Below are 19,502 nucleotides of genomic sequence, written 5' to 3'. Positions count from 1 at the left end.
TGCTCAATGCTAACATACGTTGATTAAGAAATTAATTATCGAGACCTCGTCTTTCAGTAGATAGCATAAAGACTCGTCTTGCTATTAGATCCATTCAATGCTATACCACACCAACGTCATCTTATTTCAATAAGGCTTAGAAATAGTCGAACTGACATTGCAACCTTTCACGATAGGTAGTCTAGGCCTATCTAGGTTGTGAAATTATTATTTTTCTTTGTTCAGGACTGACCGCGTACCTTAAATTGAGCGCAGCCCACAACCGGTCTACTAAAACAAAGACTTAGACTTTGTTATGTTCGCTTGTATATTTAAATATGCAATAAACATCCATTAAATGTAAAACAAAACAACATCATGACAAAAATAATCTGTTGCATTCATTGGAAAATAATAATTAGAGTTTTACAGTATTCAATCACTCGAAAGGTGATTTCTAGTATACAAACCCTAACATATAGCCCCAACAGACAGGCCTAAAAAATAAACATTTTATGGCATGACAACAACTTGAAGATAATCACATATTCATTTTGAGAAAAGATGATACTTCATAATTTCACAAGTATTTGATTTATATCCGCACTAATGTGCTGGATATTAAAAGAAAGCTCACCTGATACGCTTATCTCCAAATAACAACTCTCGTCTGGCCTCACTTGCCCTTGAATAATTTATCCTTTGAAAATAAATAGCGTAGCACGCTAATTAGTACTTGAACTATTTCTCTTGAGAAAAGAATGCATGCATCCTATTGGATAGCACCTATATCCTAGTCCCGTCTTATAGGATTTTTCTTAATCCTATCTCGGGCTTCACTACTCTGCAGAGTTTATTTATTCACTTTACTAACTTCGGAGAAATTCTATTTTCTCTAAAATAAATATTTGGGCACTTATTTAATAAAATAAGGTTTATTGGAAAATCCCTTCTTAAATCCTTTTTCTTCGGATTTTGCATAAGGCCCGCGACGCCGGTCGGCCCTTCGCGTCTCCAACTTTAATATTTCCAATCACCGGGAACTCGATAAATTATTCGGGAAAATTAATTTAATTGAGCTCCAACTCAATATTTTTCCATCTTCAGAAACTTAGTAATTTATTCATGAATTAAATAAATGAGCTCCAACTCAATCCTTAAATTAATTCCAATCCATCATAAATAATTCTCGGCCCAATTATTTAATCTTGGCCCAACTGCCAATTAAAAATCGGTCCATGATCCACTCTCCTTTAAAATGTTTCGGCCCACTTCCTCACTAATTCCATTGAGTCCATCCAACTAATTAAATCAACCACCGCTCCAATTAATTATTAAAGCCCAACTAAAATAAATAAAGTGGCCCATTAAAAGAAAAGAAGGCATCCACCTTTTTTTCTCCCTTCTCCATCGGTATTGTTCCTCTTCCCAAAACACTTTCCCAAAATCAAATCCCTAAAATTTGAGGAGAAGCAGCGGCTCTTCCCCTCTTCTTCTCTCGGCGACAACGCACTGGCTGCCGGAGTCTCATCGGCGTATGGCCCCCCCCCCCCTTATTTCCTTCTCTTTTCTTCCTCAACACTTATCTTCAAAACAAGCCCCAAATTTAGAGAACACAGGAGCACGCCTTTCTTCCTCTGCGAAATTGCCGCTACCTCGACGGATTTTCGGAGTCCCGTCGGCGGGTACTCCCTCCTCAATCGTGTTATCTCCTTCCATCGAGTTCGGAGTAGTCCTCGGCTGCTCGACGAGCAGGGCTGCGGCCTGCTACGTCGCTCGGCGCCAGCCATCGCCGCCTCCGTGTTCCGGCTCGTGTTACGATCACAAATTGTAGAAACAAAAGAAAAGCACTCAGCTAGAGACACATGTTTGTTAACGTGCATAACAACTTATATGCCAGCTGGTGGGCCACGTCAGCTCAAATAGAAAGGGGAGAGAAGGCAGATCTGAGGAGTATAAATACGGAGACCATCTTCTTCAATTGCATCCATGAGAATTGTGTGAGCTTGCGAGCTGTGGTCATCGTGAGAATTTGGTGATTCGGTGATTCTCCGTTGAATGTATCGTGTACATTCTATCCTTCTTCCTTGAGTGGTTTTAGTTATCCTATCATTGTATCTCTTGTTCTATTTACATTTGAAGTTCCATTTGTGTAATACTCATCATCAATGTAGTTCCTATTCGTTTGTTCTATCGATTTGTGTCTTTGATTTTGGGTTAAGTTGCATCAAATCATGGAGGTGGTGATCGATTGGAGTTCGTTGTGTGGTTATTACTTTGATAATAGAAAAAAGATGCAACAATTGGTATCAGAGCCGTCGATCCTCGGAGGGGAAAGACGACTTGAATCACAGCAGTTCGATACAGGAATCACGGAGAATCGAAGGAAGCTGGAATCACAACAATCCAATGCTTGATGGGAGAAGAATATGCAACTACTTCGAAATATCATCTCCTCGAAGCCTGGGGGAGAAGTTGCAGCTGCAGATAAGGAATCATCACGTGTTGAAGAAGAGGATCAACAAATAGGGATCCTATGGCAAAAATTGGAGGCTCACTGTGAGGCTCATTGGCGTCGCATGGATGCTAAATTCGACGCACTGAAGAAAGCAATTCTAGATCTAAGCATCTCGAGCCAAGGTCGATCGATGGAGACAACGAATGCGAACTCCAGCAGCTATTGCAACACTGATTTTGAGCAATTGGAGTGTAATCGGTCTCCAGTGCAGAAAACAGAGGAGCTTGAACTGCCGCAAGTCGATCGCCCCAGATCTGACAACCTTAAATCACGAGACGAAGGTTGGGACGTCCACCAAGCAATAGCAACGATGGATCTGGACTCCGACAGCCATGAATCTCAAGTGGTACAGACCGACGGAAGCTTGGGGAATCAAAAGGAAGTGATGGAAATTTTGGATTATCCAGTAAGAAATTTGGTGACAGTGTTGGAGCTTCCCAAAATTGCCCAGAAGGGTTCGATGAGATGACATCGTGGAATGGGGCGAGAATGACAGTAAATGGCATTGATTCAGAGCTTTACTTTTTGAGTTCATCGCTAGAATCAAAGAACTATCCAAAAGTGGAGAAGTCTGGGAAAGAATCGGAGGAATTTGGATCGCAAAATCAGAGAAGCTTCCTTCAATCAAGTGCTCGAGGAAATGCCCAAAAGGTAAATTCAAGCTTCCTCATCTTTCTATCATTAAAAAAGCTATTAGTTTAGTTTCCTAAGCCCAATGTGAAGATGAAGCTCGTGGCTCAACGTGATGATGAGCTATACGAGAGGTTTGATGATCATAGTAACGGTTTTTTGGGGCGTGGGGGATTTTGCATCTCCGATGCTAGAGGACATTCGGGAATTCAGTGGGAAAATGAGTCTACATTGGTGGAAATGCAACCTGATCAGAGGAGTGGTGAGCAGCGACATGATCTATTTGATGGAGTGTTTCCCATGTCGGATTTCGCATGTAATGTGTTTGGAGTGTTGATGGGTTTAAAGAAGTCTTCATTTGGTGATGCTTTTCGTTGTGCTTCACGAAATAGGATGAATCTAGTTGATGGTTTTATGGAGTCACCAACCTTCTTGGTCAAGAGGTGATTGGGTCGAAGGCATCTGTTAGGCAATGGAAAAATTTGAGTGACCGGGAGAAATTGGGAAATAAACGTTGTGGATTGAAATTTGTTGCTAGGGTGGATAACTTGGGTATTTTGGCTGACTACATGACCAAATTGAGAGGCTTGAGGAATAATTATAGAGATTTTGCTGGTTTAATAACAAAGAAAAAGGCAGTTTCCGCGGCAGTAGGAGTTCTCTTTTCGTGTCAAGGGATCAATGGGAAGTACGTGGAAATGGATGAAAGGGCTGCAACATTAGAGCGAACGGGGTTTGACATTGTTGATGGAGATATCAATGACGTTTCTCCGTTGAAGAAGCACTTCGAAATTGTGTCCTTCACTCATGTTATGCATTTGGCATCGCAAGCCGAAGTTCGTTACGGCATAGAGAATCCTATCTCTTGTGTGCAGAGCAACATTGCTCGCTTAGTCTACTAGCTTGAGGTTCACAAGGTAGAAAAACCTCAGCCTTCAATTGTGTGGGATTTGAGTAGCTCTATGGATGGATTGAACACCAAGGTGTTATTTTCAGAGAGAGATATGACTGATTAGCCTACTAGTTTGTATGATGCAACTAAGAGGGCTGGTTATGGATTGTGGGGGAGGCTAGAGATGGCATATCTCTTCTTCACTAGTAATATCTTGAAAGGGAATTCTATTCCCATCTTTGATGCTGCTACTCATGAGACTATAGCTGTTGGGAAGAACACTGGCTGCTGTGGGAAGAAAAGGATCCATCAGCTTACTAATATTGGTTAGTTGGTGTCAGTTTTGTTTCCTAAGCCAAGGGTAAAAATGAAGGTATGGGAAGATAAAGCACAAGAAGCTTGGCTCCATGATTCCTTGTGGACAAGGAATCTTAAGGGGGATGGATTGTTACGATCATAAATTGTAGAAACAAAAGAAAAGCACTCAGCTAGAGACACGTGTTTGTTAACGTGCATAACAACTTATATGCCAGCTGGTGGGCCACGTCAGCTCAAATAGAAAGGGGAGAGAAGGCAGATCTGAGGAGTATAAATACGGAGACCATCTTCTTCAATTGCATCCATGAGAATTGTGTGAGCTTGCGAGCTGTGGTCATCATGAGAATCCGGTGATTCGGTGATTCTCCGTTGAATGTATCGTGTTCATTTTATCCTTCTTCCTTAAGTGGTTTTAGTTATCCTATCATTGTATCTCTTGTTCCATTTACATTTGAAGTTCCATTTGTGTAATACTCATCATCAATGCAGTTCCTATTCGTTTGTTCTATCGATTTGTGTCTTTGATTTTGGGTTAAGTTCCATCAAATCATGGAGGTGGTGATCGATTGGAGTTCGTTGTGTGGTTATTACTCTGATAATAGAAAAAAGATGCAACACCTCCGTGTTCCGGCTCGCCTCGTCGACTTCCCCTCGGCCTGAAGCTAAGTCTTTTCCCCTATCCCCCTTCTACTCAATTTATTTGAGTTAAGCAGCAGCTTGGTGATTGTTGAGTATTTCGTTTGATCTTGCTGAAGGATTTTAAATCCTATGTTCTAATTCTTTGAGAACTTACTAGAATGAGCTTGTTATGATGTGAAATTTAAAGCATACTCCTCTTTATTCTTGCTACATTTCATGATTCTTGATTAGATCTACGGTTCTCTTAGGGGTCATGTTTCCATGTTTTCGGCTATCATGGCAGTCGTATCCCTGTTGTGGTTCGGGGCAGAAAGGATGTTGAGGCTAAGCTTATGTATTACTTGCTCAAGCTATTGTTGTAAAATCTTATTGAGCTCTAAGTTCTTGGCTAAGTGTTATGATTGATCTACATGATGCAAGGAGTAATGGGGGTTGAGGGGTTTACCTTAGCTTGGACGGTTACTTCGGTCTATGCGGCTGCCGGACTGCTTCCTTGTTATTGCGCCGCTGCCCTCTCCTCATTCCTCTTCCTTCCCCTCGGTTGTACTCCTACTATGATATGTGAAATTTAGGTGCTCAAAAATGGGGAGGAAGAAGGTGGTGAGGGGGGCTGCTTATATAGCCTCAAATCTTGGCGTTTTGTGCCTGAACTTTGGGGGATTGTGCTTCTATTTTGAGGCTACATACCTGGACTCCTTTTGAGCTCTTTATACCAATTTGGTGAATGTTTGGGCTGATCTATCATGGCTGTTTCCTCAGCCTTGGACGATGGGGAAAAGAGGATTTGGTTTGTCCATTTGGTGCTTACCTAATGAGCTTTGTTTGTTTTCCTTCTTTGGTGAAACTTGGGAAAGTGGAAAAAGGGCTGATCTCAGGCCCTACACTGCAGCCCCTGGGCTGCCCCTATTTAGCCTACTAATCTCCTTTCTTATTTGGGCTTGTTCCTCCTTTCCCTTTACTTGTGAGTCATATTTTGTTACCCCTATTTGGTGTTAATTTTGTAGGTACCATGGCTGCATATTTGGAGTATTATGGAGGTGGAAATCGAGAGAGAAGAGAGGGTGGAATCTTGCTCACATCATCCTCCATGCCTACTTCCTAAAGTAGCAACTTTCATCACCTTGGTTCTTGTTTCTTGTGGGGGAATTGCTTCTAAACGTGCATAGTTGTAAGTATAGCTTAGGGTGAGTTGTCTCTTTTCACTCACATATTCCAACTTGTATAGTATGTATCGTATCTTAATACACACATATATATCCCACATTTCTTAATAAAAGTATTTACCTCATTTTTCCATACAATAGTAATTTCTTGCACTTTATTTTTCTTCCAACGAAAATTCTTAGGTTATTCCAAAGTCGAGATTACACGAGGATTTCATGATTACACGTCTCCTAAAGAAATTAATTAAGCTAATAAATCTGATTCATCATGAAAGAAAGGATCGAAATTCCGGGGCGTCACACTAATTTACAGTAATAACTAATAACTTTCAATTATGTGTTTGATAAGGCCTATTTCATGCATCGGTTTAAGGGTAAAATGTATGCTATTTGATCAGTTTATTGCGCAAAGCAAGTGTTAATTGTGCAGGAATGCCGCTTGACCAAAGGCAACAAGGCCAAGCTGATCAAGCTGGCGCAAAAGGCGAAAAAGGTCAAAAATCGCGAGGGTTGATCAAAGGGGTGGTCAAGCAGTTAGACGGGGGACCACTGCATTCCAGAAGAAAGAGACGTGGGGCTGATGTGCTGGATGGCGATCATCAAGTACTGCATTCTAGAAGGGGGCACGTGTTGATGCGTAAGATACAAGGACGAAGCCGAATCCCCATTCCGTTATTGAAGAACCGCTGCATTCTAGAAGAAGGGCACGTATCAATCGATGAGGCGCTCAATCCCAGCAAGGACGAATATTCGCTGCCAAAGTTGTTATCCTAGCTGGAGATTGCTGCGAAGAGCTTATAAATAGAGGATGTAGCGCCATTAAAAAGATCTTCCTTCCGCTTCTAGTTTAGCTTTTCTCTTTAGTTTAGTTTCCAGTTCCAAGTTTTCCCCAGTTCCAAAGATAGCTTAGTTAGATAATAGCAATGGCTAGTTAGAAGAGAGCGACCGAAGGGAGCGCGACAGAGAAATCAATATCTGTTCGGCATTGTCTCGAGTTCCGATCGAGAGCTTCTCGGCTTTATTCGATTTCCTACTTTCCAGTTTTGGTTATTTAAGTTTAATTCAGTGTTGTTCCGTAGTTAAAGAATCGATCTTTTTTGTATTCCGCATGTTCACAGTACTGTTCTGTGTTCTGAGTATAAAAACCGTAGTTATTTTGTTTTCGGCCTCTTGTCTATTGTTCCAGTTTAGCTTCAACTTTAAAATTTTCGATCTTGTGTTTAACTATGTTGAATGACAAAGTGATTTGTAGTTCCGAAGCATGTTTAGGTAATTAGGTCTTTATTTGAGATTATCGCTTACTTGATCCGTCAGTTGTTTTCCAGCATGATGAGTTACTTGATCCAGTAGTTAGTTTACATTCCGCCTAGCTTAATCCAATAGTTAAAACTCCCAATTTAAAGCGTGGCAGCAGCCGACCCCTATTCACTATTCATACACTCAACGCACCGGCTTCTTTGTGGGATCGACCCCGTACTTGCCGCTTTATTATTAAAGTAGTGCACGTCTGGGAGTTATAAATATATTTCGGTGAAGCGAGAGAGAACGCCTTGATCAAGTGGCAACGACATTTTCTAACAAATCCACCCTGACAGGTTATCTTCCATATAACTTGATCCAATCTGTGCGTATCGCTCTCTCGACCTCCACCAGTGTATTAAAATTATCAATACAAAGACATAATTATACCAATACAACATGTAAATTTAAATATCGACACAAAGAAATAAGTTTATCAACACAAGACTATTGATAAATTTATATCTTTGTGTTGATACTTTTAACATATAAAATTGATATTAGTTATTAGTTATTACTGTAAATTAGTTAGTATTTGATCACACATATATATAGGGGTGCGTTAGGGTGACACCACTATTAAAATGATAACGTGACAACAAGTAACAAGCAATCTGCATTACATAAGCAAGCAATATGTGATACATAGGCAAGCAATTCGGCACATGGTTCCAAGCAATATGAAATACGAAATTAGAGCACTATTGTGACACCATAGTTAAAATGACAACCTAGACAAGCAATCTGTGATACATAGGCGTGCAATCTGCGATGCATAGGCAAACAACTCGACATATGGTTCCAAGCAATCTGTGATACGAAATCAAAGATAATCAAGCAATCTACAATACAAAGACAAGCAAGTCTGTCACATGGCAAGTTGAGATTAAATCTGCTCCTAAATCTAACGGATGTCCTTGGTGGTACAGTGTCATCTTAAATGGTGTTGTCATCTTAGGGTGCCACCATATTTAGAGTGACAACATACCACTAATCCTAGCCCTTAGATCTATAAGATGGACGCCTAGGATTGAATTGATGAAATAGAGTTTGAATTGCAGTCTTATGTGTTGGATATTGCAGTCGTGTGTATTTTAGTCAATTCCCAAAAATTTAACTTAGAAATGGATTTGGTAATATGTATACTAAAAATACTACTTGATAATAGTGCAATATTCATAGAGTAATACTGCAATCTGGTAAGATAAAAAACTATTACGAATGATGCAGACACGTAGCACTGCAATATTTATAGAGTAACACTGCAATGTTCATAGAGTAAGACTGTAATCTGGTAAGGTAAAAAACTATTACGAATTATACAGACACGTAATACTGCAATATTCATAGAGTAACACTGCAATGTTCATAGAGTAAGACTGCAATCTGGTAACAAACTAAAAATAGTGAATACCAAATTTGCCCTTTAACGTTTTTTATCTTCCAATTTAATTAAAATAGGCAGCCACGTGGCAGCTTCAGAATCACACGATCTTCAGATCTAACGGTCTAAATCGGTGGTATGGTGTTACAATAAAGAGTGTTGTCATAATAATATATCCCCTATATATATATATAGGGGAGCAATCAATTGTTAACTCAATCTTTAATTGTTAACTACAACTAATTTAAAATCATAAGATTTGTAGAAATCTAGTGGTCTATAAATTATAATGTGTAATTTCGTTTTATTATTTTTAAAATTTAAAAAGAAAAGAAAACTACTAAAATTAGGGTTTTAGATCAAAATATCAATATAGTGTATTAAATATTTCGATACGATTCATTGAATATGTCAACACAATTTAGCATTGACATTTTATATGTATTGTATTGATGTATTATCATAGGTATGTTGACATTAACCGGCTACAATAAAAATACAAAAATTCAATTTTTTTTTTCAAATTTTGACATCGGAATATATGCAAGTGAGATCTCGTTAGAATCCTTATAAAATTATCTTTAATTTGATATGTGTTATGTGAAAAAATAATTTAAATTGAGAGAGTTATAATCATTTAAAATTTTAAGATATTTTTAAAAAGTTAGTTATAACTAACATTTTGTTAATTGACATTAATATCCTTAATTGACATTTTTGTAGACGACATTGATATTCGTGGATGAATGATCTTGTACATTGATTTAATGATCCAATGTCTATCAATGAGTTGTAGTTTTCAATTTAAGGAGTTAGCAATATAACACACTCATAGATGAAGGGAGCACATAATCTTTTTTTAAAACTTGTGTTAAATCAAACTGAGTTTATTATTCATAAACGAAGGGAGCACATAATTATGTACTCATCTGATAATTGTAAAAGTCGTGTGTCGCGCATTGTCTTGGGGCTAATATATAGAAGTATGACGCATCTTACATTATCTTCTTTTATTCACTTTCCATTAATTTTTTTAAAATTCATACTAAATTAAACCAAGTTTATTATTCATCGACGAAGATAGCACATAATTTTGTACTCATCTGATTATTGTAAAAGTCCTGTATCAGCGCATCGCTCGGGGGTTAAACTAGTTATTCATAAAAATGATGCATGATGATACATTGCATATTTACCGTTTGGCTAAATAATGCATTTATCACATTCTCAATTTTCACAATAACCAAGTATTCATTCTTTCTCACCTGTAGCTAGGGAAAATGTCAGTTCAATCCAAACTTAATGGGTTAGCCCAGAATAATCCTACTAAATTTAGAGGGTTACAGTTGAAAATATCCAATCCGATAACAAATTGGACGCACCAGCCTGTTTGAGTTGTCAGGTTATACGGGCTAGCCTATCACTCTGGCGGGTCGGCCGCTGGTTTACAATAATTTAGGATATTTTTATTTTCTGAATTTTTGTTTTCCATATGTTAGGCGCCGCACCGCACTAAGTGTAGGCAAACTTTTACTCAGAAGCTATGCGTAGTTGGCAACGGAGGGGCAGATCTTGCTGCAATGAGCCTGGGTTCGAATCCCACTGCTGTCGTGTAGTTGCTTCCATCTCTCAGGCACAAGTATGAGGCATTGGGAGATGGGCTTCTGGCAGCCAGTGGGTTAAGGCCTTCCCCTTAACGGGCTACTGCGTACCCTGATTGAACCCCCTCACATGATGTCGGGCCGGAGTGTGGGGGCCGCCAAGGCGACAAAATCGCCTTTTTGCTGCAATGTAGGCAAACTTTTCATTTTTTCAATGTTCTTTATTCACTAGTGCTATTATTTTTTTAATACCTTTATTCCGTTAAATGGATGCTATAATTATGATTCTATCGTGTATTTTGTTAGCTAGCGCCTAAATTACTACATATACATTAATTTAATTTAACTCTTGGTAGGAAAATTTAATTTAAGTTTAAACTCAATTAAAATAAGTTGAGATAAACTATTCTCAAATATCACCTAATAGAATATGCACCCCAAGCCCCAAACATGCAATACTCTAAACAGTAATTTTAAAATTATTTACTGATTAACTATAGATAGGCACATAATGTATTCATATATATGGGAAATTTCTGTCTAAATTTACATGAGGATTTTGCTATGTTATTGTCCACTTTTTCGGCTTTAACATAAATTCAACAATACTAATATTATTGTTTTATGAAAATCCTACTCAATATTAAAATATGAAACATATATTTTCATTTATAATCTTTAATTTACATTACAAAATATAAGATGGAATTATTTCCAACTATGTTATTGATAATAGTGAGGAAAGGGATATTCTTAGAAATTAAAAAAAGAATTTATATATACCCCTCTATCCTAAGGAAGATGACTCATTTTTTGTGCAGCACGAAATTTTATGTATTCGTGTTTTGTGTGTAGAGCAAAAAGAATAAAGTAAGAAATGTGAGATAAAGTAGAGATAAATATGTTTCTATTTTTAGTAATGAGTCATCATAGCTGGGACAAACCCAAAAGGAAAGTAGAGTATTTTTGGTGGAACGAAGGGATATATATTACTCCCTCTCTTCAACAAGAATATGCACTCTTTCATTTTTAGTTTGTCCCACAAGAATATGCAATTTCTAATTTCGAAAACTTTTTTCTCTCTATTGGATGAGACTCATTTTCCACTAACATTACTTTAATAACTTTTTCTTTCTACATCTCTCTTACTTTACTAATTATATATTAAAACATGTACCCAACCAAAAAATGCATAATTTCGTAGGATGAATGAAGTAACTATTTTAGATTTTAATTTTAGCACATGTTTGTACTCATTTTATTTTTTGTAGTATATAGTACTGGTTCATTATACATAAAGAGTATTAAGATTTAAAATATATTGTACTTAATCATTTCAATTTTTTGCATTTAAATCAATTAACTCAACTAATTGGGCTAGCTTGAAACCCGATTGATTACGTTAGGATTCGAAATCTGCAACTAACCTGATTAACCCACCCCCAATTACCCTAAAATCCGAATACGGCTAACCCAAAATCCTTTAAATATGACCCGGTTGACATTCCTAATTGTAGCCGTAATGCTCTATCAAAACCGAGACCATTTGTAAAATTGAATCTACGTATGATTAAAAATACTATACTACAAATATGAACTGAATATAGAACGTGGGCCCCTCACCGATATACACTCACAAAAGGCCACTCCTGAGAAAGTACATAGGGCCACTTAATCTCGAGCCAACTTAGGCCATCAGCAATGGCGCCTAGCGCACCGCCTAGCCGAGTGCCGGCGCTAGGCGGTCCATTGCAACCGCCTAGCCAATTTCGAAATAAAAAACCGCCTAGCGCTAGACGATTTCGGGGCGCTGGGCGATCCGCTAGGCCCTATTGCAGCGTCCGGATCGCCTAGCGCATCGCCTAGCCGATTTTTTTTTTTTTTTTGAAGCACTATATATACGCGCTTTGCACGTCATTTTCATTCGCACCACTTGTTTTAACGAGTACTCTCTTTATCTGTACAAGATCAACACCGAGAAATGAGTAACGCCGGTGGTAGTAGTGGTGGGGATGCTGAGTAGTACGATAGTATAATGAACGAAGCGCTAGAGGCATATACGAACCGTGAGATTGATCGATGGATGCAGATGGACTTGCAGCCGGCGGTACCTCGACCTCGCCCAGTGGTCCACCGCCGAGAAGTGATTGATCGTGATCACGTAGCTGCACATCAGCGCCTATACGAAGACTACTTCGCACAGGAGCCGCGGTTCAACGCTAACCATTTCAGGCGCCATTTTAGGATGAGCAGGGCTCTGTTTATGCGTATTGTTAACGCTTTGGAGCATCGATATCTGTATTTCCGCTTCAGGCACGATGCGGCTGGCAGACCCGGCCACACACCTATTCAAAGTGCACTGCGGCAATCCGGCAGTTGGCCTACGGAGGCGCGGCAGACATGTGGGACGAGTACCTCCACATCGGTGAGACGACTGCCCTTGAATGTATGAAGTATTTTTGTCTGGGCGTGATTGAAATATTCAGTGATCCGTACCTTCGAAGCCCTACCCCCGAAGACTGCCAGGATCTTTTGCGGATGCACGGGGAACAACATGGGTTCTCGGGGATGTTAGGCAGCATAGATTGTATGCATTGGGAGTGGAAGAACTGTCCCGCTTCTTGGAAGGGGTTCTACACGACCGGCTACAAGGGAAAGAATCTCACGATGATCCTCGAGGCCGTAGCTGATTACCGGCTGCGGATTTAGCAGGCGTATTTTGGGATAGTCGGTTCGAACAACGTCCTCAACTCGTCGCCACTTTTCAACGAGCTGTGCCAGGGTTTCGGTCCGGCCATCAGTTTTGTAGCCAACGGCAACCGGTATGATATGGCCTACTACTTGGCGGATGGGATATACCCTAGGTGGCCCATCTTTGTGAAGACGATCTGATGCACATCAGATGAGAGGAAGGCATACTTTGCGGCACGACAGGAGTCGGCGCGCAAGGACGTGTAGCGCACATTTGGTGTGCTCCAGTCTCGATGGGCAGCAGTTAGGGGTCCAACGCGTTTGTGGCATGTCGACTGCATTGCTGATATAATGTACGCTTGTATTGTCATGCACAACATGATTGTCGAAGATGAAGGTGTACAACTGACTAGTTGGACCAACGACGATAATGAAGCCGGTCCAAGCCACGACGTGGCCGCCCCCAACGTACGAAGTGGGATACCTCACGATGAAGCCGGCCGCCTCCAAGCACATGCCGACATGCGCCAAACGGAGGCTCATATTCGACTCCAAAAAGATTTAATTGAAGAGTTGTGGGCGCAGAGGACTGCACGACGTTAGTTTTTTTTCTTTAATTATGTAATTTTTTTTAATTAATGTACTTTTTAAATTTTAATAATATTATTGAATTTTTTCGTATTTGTGTAATAAATTTAATTCCGTATTTTGTGTGATCATTAATTATTTGTTTTATATAATTTTGAGTGATGTGGCTAAGCTATGACTAGGCTATGGCTAGGCTATTTGCTTGTTTTGATGATGTGGCAGGAGGATTTTTAGTGTTGATGATGTGGGCAGGAGAAGTTTGTGGCTAGGTTATGGCTGGGCTATTGCTAAGCTTTTCCTAGTGTGGATGGCCTTATAGAGGATCAAATTCCAATCATCGATAACATAACAAATTTCTTATGTCAATTAAAAGAAAATATTAGCAGCTACGTTCAATTAATCGTGTCCATTAAAACATCTTGAAAGCCACTATACGACATCTACTCCAAGGTCTTCAAAAGCCTAAATAAGCCTGCTGCTTCTCTGATCCTCGAGAACTCGATGCAGAATGCTTGCACTTCGATGAAGATGTCGTTCACTGCAAAAACAACCCATTTTATTTTGCACGTTTTCATTGTCTTAAGAGTACCAACGATGAAGCAATCTGATAATGCATACTATCACATAACAAACTGCTTACCATTGATTATTTTGTTTCGGATTAGACTTTGCAGAAAAACACAAACCAGTCTTACAAGTCTGTTCTGCATATACCTATCCTGCAAGATAAATGAGTTGCTAATAATAGTTAGGGATCCCGGCAATAAGGATGTAAACAGTCAACTATATTTCAAGAGAAGAGAATACACGGAATAGTAAGAGATATGAGCTACGAACCTTGATACCCTGACAAGCACTTATACAGTTGGAAATATAAGTGTGTAAGAACATCGTAGGAAGTTCAATTGTAGTGGTCAGCCTATTTACAACTTCCATGGAATGAAGACTCATCTCCATATTTACAAGAACTGTAAAATATCTGAACAGTAGGGAAAGAGAAATTGCAAAGAAAGTTGTAAGCACTTGAGCTAAAATATCAGTCAAAAGCCATAAGTAATGAGCAATATCATACTCCTTAATTTCGGATGAATTCATCAACTTAATCAGCACTTCGACAGCAATCATGGGATTATTTTCCACTAGGTCCTGGAGAAAGTGGTGCAATACAATTATAAGGCAGGAACCATTTTTTCACTTGGAAATATCACCCTTAAATGACATACCGGGAGCTTTTTGGGTGTTAGTCCACAGTGATATACAAGCTTCGGGTCATTTGCTAACTCCACCAGCACTTGCTAAAGGAAAAAACATATATTAGGCACATTAAAACAACCCAATGGTTGTTAGGAGAGCACTTCGTCAATTTTGTGACTGATCTGTCGTGACTCGCACAATAATATATTCAGATGAGACAGAAAACTCACGCAATCTTGCTGATAAAGATAGTGGAAAATAACTATGAATTAATAATAAAATTCTCCTTGACCTTTGCCAAAAAAAGTTACTATTTCAAGCTATAATTCCCCTTCAACTTCTAGGGCTATATATACTTGAGACTCCTGGAGCGTAATCAAATGATAACTAGCTTAATTTAATAACTTTGATAACTAATCAACTCAGTATAGTAAATACGTCAACACAATGCCATTAGTATGCCAACACAAATTTAGATTGACATACTTGTGTCTTTGTGTTGGCATTTAAATATAGATGTCAATACAAAGACATAATCACATAAGTATGTCAATCTAAATTTGTGTTGACATACTAATGTTATTGTGTTGACATTTTTAATGTAATGAGTTGATTAGCTATCAAAGTTACTAAATTAAGCTAGTTATCATCTTAACACGACCATGAGCCTCCTACTTTAACTTGGAAAAGAAAAGATAAAGATTACCTAAATAATTTTTAAAGATAAAGATAACCTAATCCAACTTATTTTCCAAAAGATAAACATAATTAAAGATCTTCCATAATAAGAACTCTATCTCTTCACATCTAACTCTATCTTCAATTGTTGATTTGTATCAATGTGAATCATAACTTCCTTTAACAAAGTAAACCAGTATATTTGTCTAGGTGTTTGAAATAACGAAAGAACAATGTTTGTGACACTTCTGCATAACTAAGTGAACACTTGCTAACATATTTATGTGACAAAAATAATAACTACCATCCTAGTACCTTCAAAATTAATGGCCTAACGTAAATCATGAACAAACCACAAAATAATTGTTCTAACAAAAAAAATTATAACCAAATTGTCAAAGACATTGCAGTATTTGGCAATAAAAGATAATAATCCAGATATTATGGCTAATTTTGTAAGAAATTTGCTTACAAAAAAAATCCTCTATATGGTACTCTGCCAGAATGTAAGTTGTTTTTCACAGAATAAAGATGCACCCTTACTTATACCTCAGCTCAAGATACTTTTATTAGTTCTGCTATGTTCGTGCATTTAATATCAAGAACAAGGTTTCGTTACCCAAAGGCCAGATGTAATTCAACAAAACTATTACACACATACAGCCATGCTCAAAGTTAGGAGCTTCATTTTTTTCAAACCATTCATCATGATTAACACCCGAGATGAAATACATAGCCGAAACTATGTAGCGATGGACCTTTAAAATCATGGTACCTCTTGTTGCACAGGAACAAGTGGCCCCTTCAAAGCTTTTGAAATTATATCTCTTACAGCAGCTCCTCTACTAGTATCAGCACACATCCCATAGTCCCATAAAAGCTCATGGGTCATATCGGGGTTCAGCCACAATAGCTGCTCAAAACCAGGAGATATTTTTTAGAAGAATACATAATTCATACGTTCGTTATCGAATGTCTCATCAGCTGAAAGTTATTAGTGCTTACACATTACCTCTCCATCCATTACTGGAAGCCTTGGAGGGAGCGGCCTTATCCATTGTGGACCTAATCCATCTAGTGAAAGAGAGGACAACAACCCAACTACAGTTTCTTCTTTATTCCCAGATCCAATTTTAGATGTAACTCCAGGCTGCGAGTCAAACCTGAGATGTGAATTCCAATACCAAGATAGAGAAAAACATTTAATTCAAAACAATTATGTGAAGGAAGTGCGCGCTTGTGAAGAATATCACTGTAAAATCATACGAAGTCACTAGTAAGAGTCATACTCAGATGAATTACTATCACATCCACGGGGCACATCAGGATCTGGCATTATATTTTTCACACAATTGTCCTTTAACAAGCATTTAAATGGCTCTGGCTGAATTTTGCAAAAGTATTGTTGCTGCAACTGCTCACGTTGAGGGAAGGACTGGAAGTTCAAACGAAATGTATAAAGGATGTGGTAAAGTAAGAGATAAAAAATGTTAGTAAAACTATATTTTCTCAGCATAGGTGGAAATAGAACTGGCTACAAGCAATATATATTTGTGTGGAATGGAAAATCAAATCCATCTACACTTACATGAGATGAAAGATCAAAGTTATTTATGTAATCTGCCGCAGATTGCTTGAGAAACTGCACGGAAGCTATAATCAATTAGAAAGTGGATACGCAAACAACTTCAGCGAGTAAAATATATATTCTTAAATGCATGTTAACTTGACGTTTCGTAGGAGGGGCCCTTTTCCCGATGCAAGTATAGCATGACTTTCTCATTAAAGTGGGAAACAGCTAAACAAAGATTAAAAAATGGCAAACTGACAAGCATGACAAGATTGGAACTACAAAAAGAGAAATAACTGAAGAACCTCTCTGCCATTGACACTGGTGGAGCTCAATAAGAGAAGAACAAATGCCCTTTCATACTTTTCAGCTACGTCATCACATGCTGACTGCAAATTGACAGCACTGTTAAGCAAAACTACAACTGGTGCTTAAAACAGAACTTCATCGACAAACATATAAAAAGTATTCGTTTAGTAGTATAAGGTAAAATTGTAAAGGTTTGCTAAAAATGACGTACCATTAAGCTGTGGCAAAGTTAATTTTGAACAGAAATTAAACATTAAATGTACTCGAAACACTATTTATATGATCTAGTATTGAAACTGAAAGTTTATAAGCTGAAAATTGTGAGAAGAAAAGTCTCATCTGCAGTGAAAATAATATTGTCCTGTGGAATATGTTTATAAAGCATTAGACACCTCTACACAATTACTGAAAAGTGAGTAATGACAAAGAATAAGCATTACCACATAAAATCATTATGTAAAACCAAAACCTGAAAGATTTATGCAAACTGACAAGCTAAACTTACACCAAGAAGCTTGGAAATGAAAGGGTTTGAGGAAGGCTGCTGTGATGAATATGCTTGATGAATGATTGCAAACGCAATTAACCGCTGAGTTGGATTTAGAAGTTTCTCCTGCAGCAATACAACTTGAAACTTTAGCTTAAATTCCACAACATGCCACTTTAATGTTTCAAGTATAAAACACATATTTGTGCCACTCATAAGCAAAAGGCATAGGGAAATAAAAAATTATAGTTCATACACAAATAAAAAAGACGAGAGGCTTAATTCACTTAGAATTCGCCCACTCCGTGGCTTGCTGAAAAACTACGATTTCCATTAGATCAGTTCTAACTTGCAAACTAGTCAGAAAAACTTAGTCCTATCGGCAAATAAGACCTCCAAATGCTAATCCAAATCTACAAATTATTTCTGCGTAATAAAAGAAATCAAGCGGCCAAATAAACACCATAATCAATTCAATCAATGTCAAATTAAGATAGAACAGTAGCAACGAAAGAATTTGAAGGAAAATCAAAGCGAGAGCTAGAAAAACCCTAACCTTGGGGTCAGTAGTGAGGAAGTCGAGGGCGGAGCAGGCATAAAAATGCAGAGAGCGAGGGAATTTGGAGTTGAATTCCGCCACGATCTCTTCGACGGTCTTGTCTTCGCCGGCGCTGAGTAGCCGGAGCAGCTTACCACAGTCTTCAAAGCCCAACATTTTCAGTGAATTAAAGTCAGAGAGGGGAGATGATGATTTACATTTTGTACGTTTTGGGCCAAATTTACAATTTTTACCATAAATGTTCGGATTTTGGATTAGTCCAGCGAGCAATTAATCATAAAAATTCTATATTTCTTACCTTTCATCTATCCACTATTAATTGATATTGTTTGACTTGGTATCGATTTTAAGAAATAAAGTGGAAAGTCGGTAGAAAAAGTTCATATAATATGGGTCTTACTTTTATTTACTATTAATTTTATAATAAAATTATGAATGGAATGAAAATTAGTGGAATACGAGGTCAATTACCAAAAGTAGTATCCCCTCCATCACACTCAAGATATCCTCATTCTTGAATAACACGAAATTTTATAAGGAGTTGTTAGAGCACTAACTATTGGGGGGGAGGTGGGGGGCGATCAACTGAGCGTATGATCGGCTCCCCCATTGTGGAAGAACGGCCAATCATCGGCTATTCCACCATCAACCCAAAGAGCCGTTGTATCGGCTTTGGCCGATTTCATAGGGCCTTTGATCGGCCCTCCATTGTGGAGATATGGCCGATCATCGGCCCTAGACATCGATTTTTTTTATCCTCTATATATACCTCCATACCTCATTATTCACATTTACCCATTTTCTCACTCTATACTTCTTCTTTTTTAATGTAATTTTTTTAATTAAGTATGTTTTCTATAATTTATTTCTCTTGAATCTATTCTTGTTTATCATTTTATCGCATTTTAGTTGAGTGAAACGATTAAAATAGAAATATACAAATACCGATTGTATGGAAATTAAATGGAAAGTGAGATATGCCCTTGGTAGGCCCTTCCATTGC

At 38.3% G+C, this 19,502-nt stretch overlaps 1 protein-coding gene and 1 long non-coding RNA gene across 2 annotated transcripts; one reads left to right on the top strand and one right to left on the bottom strand.

Annotated features, from left to right (window-relative positions):
• Nucleotides 1-1,387: 1,387 nt before the first annotated feature.
• LOC121805588 lies at nucleotides 1,388-6,274 on the top strand. The gene is made up of 2 exons (XR_006051513.1): nucleotides 1,388-3,148; nucleotides 5,981-6,274. It is a non-coding gene; the product is annotated as an uncharacterized LOC121805588 (long non-coding RNA).
• A 7,769-nt stretch (nucleotides 6,275-14,043) lies between these two features.
• LOC121805178 (CCR4-NOT transcription complex subunit 11-like) lies at nucleotides 14,044-18,716 on the bottom strand. Its single transcript, XM_042204968.1, has 12 exons — nucleotides 18,497-18,716; nucleotides 17,959-18,066; nucleotides 17,450-17,533; nucleotides 17,163-17,216; nucleotides 16,864-17,009; nucleotides 16,587-16,737; nucleotides 16,350-16,487; nucleotides 14,926-14,997; nucleotides 14,775-14,848; nucleotides 14,540-14,681; nucleotides 14,343-14,421; nucleotides 14,044-14,240 (listed from the first exon to the last, which is right to left on the bottom strand). The coding sequence occupies exons 1-12, from the start codon at nucleotides 18,653-18,655 to the stop codon at nucleotides 14,143-14,145; spliced, it is 1,305 nt and encodes a 434-aa protein (XP_042060902.1). The 5' UTR covers nucleotides 18,656-18,716; the 3' UTR covers nucleotides 14,044-14,142.
• Between the last annotated feature and the right edge of the window lie 786 nt (nucleotides 18,717-19,502).

The sequence above is a fragment of the Salvia splendens genome, chromosome 5, assembly GCF_004379255.2.
Source record: "Salvia splendens isolate huo1 chromosome 5, SspV2, whole genome shotgun sequence".
NCBI classification, from domain to species: Eukaryota; Viridiplantae; Streptophyta; class Magnoliopsida; order Lamiales; family Lamiaceae; genus Salvia; species Salvia splendens.
This window is presented reverse-complemented; position numbering and strand designations above follow the sequence as displayed.

Coding starts and splice junctions, on each gene's coding strand:
- LOC121805178 (XM_042204968.1), bottom strand. CDS start 18,655: ATGTTGGGCTTTGAAGACTGTGGTAAGCTGCTCCGGCTACTCAGCGCC. Junction 14,682..14,774: donor AATTCATCCGAAATTAAGGA/GTATGATATTGC, acceptor CCTACTGTTCAG/ATATTTTACAGTTCTTGTAA. Junction 14,241..14,342: donor CCGAAACAAAATAATCAATG/GTAAGCAGTTTG, acceptor TTGTTTTTGCAG/TGAACGACATCTTCATCGAA.